This window comes from Lolium perenne, chromosome 4 (genome assembly GCF_019359855.2).
Source record: "Lolium perenne isolate Kyuss_39 chromosome 4, Kyuss_2.0, whole genome shotgun sequence".
Classification (NCBI taxonomy): Eukaryota; Viridiplantae; Streptophyta; class Magnoliopsida; order Poales; family Poaceae; genus Lolium; species Lolium perenne.
The window spans coordinates 365579346-365583574 of NC_067247.2; the positions used below are offsets into that span (position 1 = coordinate 365579346).

Sequence of the window (4229 nt, forward strand, 5' to 3'; positions counted from 1 at the left end):
AATATGATGGCGAAGGACTGTGAGGGACAAAGTGGTGGTTTAGTTATTTTCTGGAAGAATACAGTGAATCTAAGAGTCCTGCCTTTTATGTCAAAGTATCATATTGACACGGAAATAACTGAGGCTGATGGATTCGTATGGAGGTTTACGGGTTTTTATGGTGAACCAAAGACAGAAGAGAGGGAGAAAACTTGGAGGTTATTGCGCACACTGAAGCATCAAAATAATAAACCGCGGTTATGCATTGGTGATTTTAATGAGATTTTGCACTCATGGGAAAAGGAGGGTGGTGTACCAAAACCCCAAATACAGATGGATAGATTCAAAGAGACTCTTGAGGTGTGTGAGCTCGATGATCTTGGGTTCGTAGGTGATGCTTTCACTTGGAGAAATCACTCTCACTCAGCGGAGAGATACATCAAAGAGCGGTTGGACCGAGCTGTGGAATCGGAAAGTTGGAGGTAGCGGTTCCCGGCATATAAGGTCATGAATGGTGACCCACGTCATTCGGATCACAGACCTGTGATTGTGGATACACATGGAGGTGTGTGTCTGAAGAAGAGTTCAGCTCGGAGCTCAATCCCAAGGTTTGAAGCAAGGTGGTTGGAAGAGGAGGATTGCAGGGGCATTGTGGAGAACACTTGGGAGAGAGGAGTGGAGGTGGAAGGGAAGGGTGTGATGGGGGCGGTGAAAGGGGTTCTAGGAGAGTTGGTTGATTGGAGCCGGAATATCCTTGGTGATCTGGAGAAGCGCATTAGCAAATTGAAAAAGGAATTGGAAGCTTGGAGAAGGAAAAATATTAGTGCCGAGCAAGTTCACAAGGAAGAGATCTTACGATTTAATCTCAGCAGACTTGAAGATCAGAAAGAACTATACTGGAAACAAAGGGCCCATGTATCGTGGCTGAGGAATGGTGATAGAAACACGAAGTTCTTTCATACTTTCACTTCAGAGAGGAAGAAAATGAATCGAATTATGAAGCTGAAAAGGGAGGATGGTGGGGTGGTGGAGGAGGAGGAGGCCATGAAAGAAGTGGCGACTAACTATTTCTCAAAACTTTTTACCTCTTCTACAGGTTCCCGAATGGATGAGCTCTTGGGTTATATTCAGCCGAGAGTAACAGATGCTATGAATGGGATGCTATGTAAGGAATTCACCTCGGAAGAAGTGGTGGAGGCATTAGAGAGTATTGGGGACCTGAAAGCCCCGGGAATTGATGGTATGCATTCACTTTTCTATAAAAAGTTCTGGGATGTGGTGGGAGAGAAGGTTACAGAGGAAGTACTCCAGGTTCTTAATGGGGGTCCAATGCCGCCCGGTTGGAATGAAACATGTATAGTCTTGATACCCAAGGTGACAGATCCTGATAGTATGAAGGACCTCCGCCCAATAAGCTTGTGTAATGTGGTGTACAAAATAATTTCAAAGATCCTGGTGAATAGGCTCAAACAAATTCTGGAGGAGATAATCTCGCCAAACCAAAGTGCTTTTGTCCCTGGACGACTTATCACTGACAATATTTTACTGGCATATGAGTGCACACACTTTATGAAGGGGAAGAAAAGTGGAAAAGATGGCTATGCTGCGGTCAAATTGGATATGAGTAAGGCATATGATCGGGTTGAATGGGCTTTTATGGAGCAAGTAATGAGGCGAATGGGTTTTGCTGAGAAATGGATTGAACTCATTATGTTATGCATTTCCTCAGTGAGCTACCAAGTCAAAATCAATGGCTCGCTTTCTGAAACGATCATCCCTCAAAGGGGACTGCGGCAAGGAGATCCATTATCCCCATATCTGTTCTTGCTATGTGCTGAGGGTTTTTCATCTATGCTGAATATGGCAGAAATAAGTGGAGAATTAGAGGGGATCAAAATTTGTCAAAATGCCCCGAGTTTCAACCATCTTTTGTTTGCAGATGATTCACTGGTACTTATCAAAGCTAATAGTGCAAGTGCCAAATCTCTGCAGAATATACTACAGCTATATGAGGTGTGCTCGGGACAAACTGTCAATTATGACAAGTCTTCGGTCCTATTTAGTTCAAACACTAGTGAACAATGCAAGGCTCAGGTGCTGGAAGAATTGCATATCAGAGCAGAAGCAAAAACTGAGAAATATTTTGGATTACCAGTCTATGTGGGAAGGTCTAGAGCAAAAACCTTTGAGTAACTAAAAGATAGGCTGTGGAAACGGATCCAAGGTTGGATGGAGAGGATGTTATCACGTGCAGGGAAAGACATACTGATCAAAGCTTGTGCCCAAGCAATACCGACTTTCGCGATGTCATGTTTTGACCTTACAAAGACATTGTGTGAAGAAATGAGTGCCATCATTTGTAGGTACTGGTGGTCTCAGAATGATAAAGAGAATAAAATGCACTGGCTTAGTTGGGAGTTACTATCCAAGCCGAAGAGTGAAGGAGGGTTGGGGTTCCGTGATTTATATGGATTCAATATGGCGATGTTGGCGAGACAAGCATGGAGGATGCTGACAAACCCAGATTCGTTATGTGCTCGGGTTCTAAAAGCTCGGTACTTTCCAGACTCCTCTTTACTGGAAGCTACCCCCACACATGGTATATCTTACTCGTGGAGGAGTATTCTTAAAGGGGTTCAATTGATGAAAGAAGGCTTAATTTGGAGGATTGGAGATGGGACTACGATCAATATTTGGTCAGATCCCTGGTTGAACCGAGAGGGATGTAGGCAGCCACTTACGCCGCGGAGACAATACCTCCTCACACATGTGGCAGAGTTGCTTGATCCGTATACAGGACAATGGGATGAGCAACTTGTGAGAGAGAATTTTTGGGAAATGGATGCAACGGTAATTCTGTCAACACCTGTTAGACCGGAGTTTGAAGATTACCCTACTTGGTTTTTTGACAACAAGGGAATTTTCTCGGTGAAGTTGGCATACAAGGTATATGTAAGGCATCGGGATTCAGAAATGCAGACTAGCTCGGGAGACGTACATGAAACTGTTTTTTGGAAAAAACTTTGGGATCTGCCTTGTCTGCCCAAAGTAAAACAGTTCATCTGGCGATTCACACATAATAGTTTGCCTTTGAGAACTAACATGAAGCGGAGAGGAATTAAGTGTGATACCCTGTGTGTATGCTGCAAAAGACTAGATGAAGATGTCGCCCATCTGTTTTTAAAATGCAAAGACACGCGGCTGATATGGAGAGAATTAGGCTTGGAAGATGTATGTGATCGCATGGCCACATATGAAAATGCAGGAGCAGTGGTACATGAAATCCTCCAATTCAATGATGAGAAGAAGATTCTATGTTGCTGCCTGCTATGGCGGTGTTGGTTGCATAGAAATAAAACCAATGCTGGTGAGAAGATGTTGACAATACCTGAGGTGATTGGGCAGATTCGATATTGGGCCAGAGAGTCTATGCAGATAAGCCGGGGGGAAAAGAATGAGGCAACAGTTCAGCACGCAGTGCAATGGCAGAAACCAGAAGGTGACCTTATTAAGATAAATACCGACGGTGCATTTGATGCTGCCACACGCCACGGTGGATGGGTTTTGTCGCGTGCGACGCACAGGGGGCAGTTCGAGGCTCTGGGGCTGGCAATGTCCGACATGCATGTTCTGCCATACATACGGAGGCGCTGGCTTGCGTCGAAGCTTTACAAGCTGCTGCCGATTGGGGAATGGGTACTGTCTTGCTCGAGACGGACTCGATGAATCTGGTACAGGCACTGAAAAGCGCTGAGCTTGATCTGGCGCCGGAAGGGGTTTTATTCAGAGATATCCGATCTTTTATTCGGTTAAACTTTGGGTCTGTGGAGGTAGTTTTCGCTCCACGTTCGTGTAATAAATTAGCACATGAATTAGCTGCTTATGGCTCTGCCCAAACGGCTGAGCGTGCGCTGTGGATGGACATGGTACCAGATGATGTAAGTTGCTGTGAGGCCAGCCTGTTTGCTGAGCCTAATTAATGGAATATGATGTTCCAGGTCAAAAAAAAATCCTTGCTTCCATGTCATCTTGTTGCTTTTCGCCTTCTTGTACAATGTTGGCCAACTCATCCATTTGATCACGCTGTGAGTTAACAACATTCAGGAGCTCCGCGATGGCCCTCTTCTCTATCGTCAGATCTGAAGCAAGGTCACTCATTATTGCTGCAGTGGGTACTCCCTTGGCCTCACTCTTAGGTCCTCTAGATACCATAGGTACACAGAGTTGTTCTTTCATTTCATTCTTGGTTT

General features: G+C 44.8%; 1 protein-coding gene across 1 annotated transcript; it reads left to right on the top strand.

Annotated features, from left to right (window-relative positions):
* The first annotated feature begins 486 nt into the window (after positions 1 to 486).
* On the top strand, positions 487 to 3959 carry LOC139830303 (uncharacterized). Its single transcript, XM_071818312.1, has 3 exons — positions 487 to 1644; positions 3385 to 3675; positions 3810 to 3959. The coding sequence occupies exons 1-3, from the start codon at positions 487 to 489 to the stop codon at positions 3957 to 3959; spliced, it is 1599 nt and encodes a 532-aa protein (XP_071674413.1).
* The last annotated feature ends 270 nt before the right edge of the window (positions 3960 to 4229 follow it).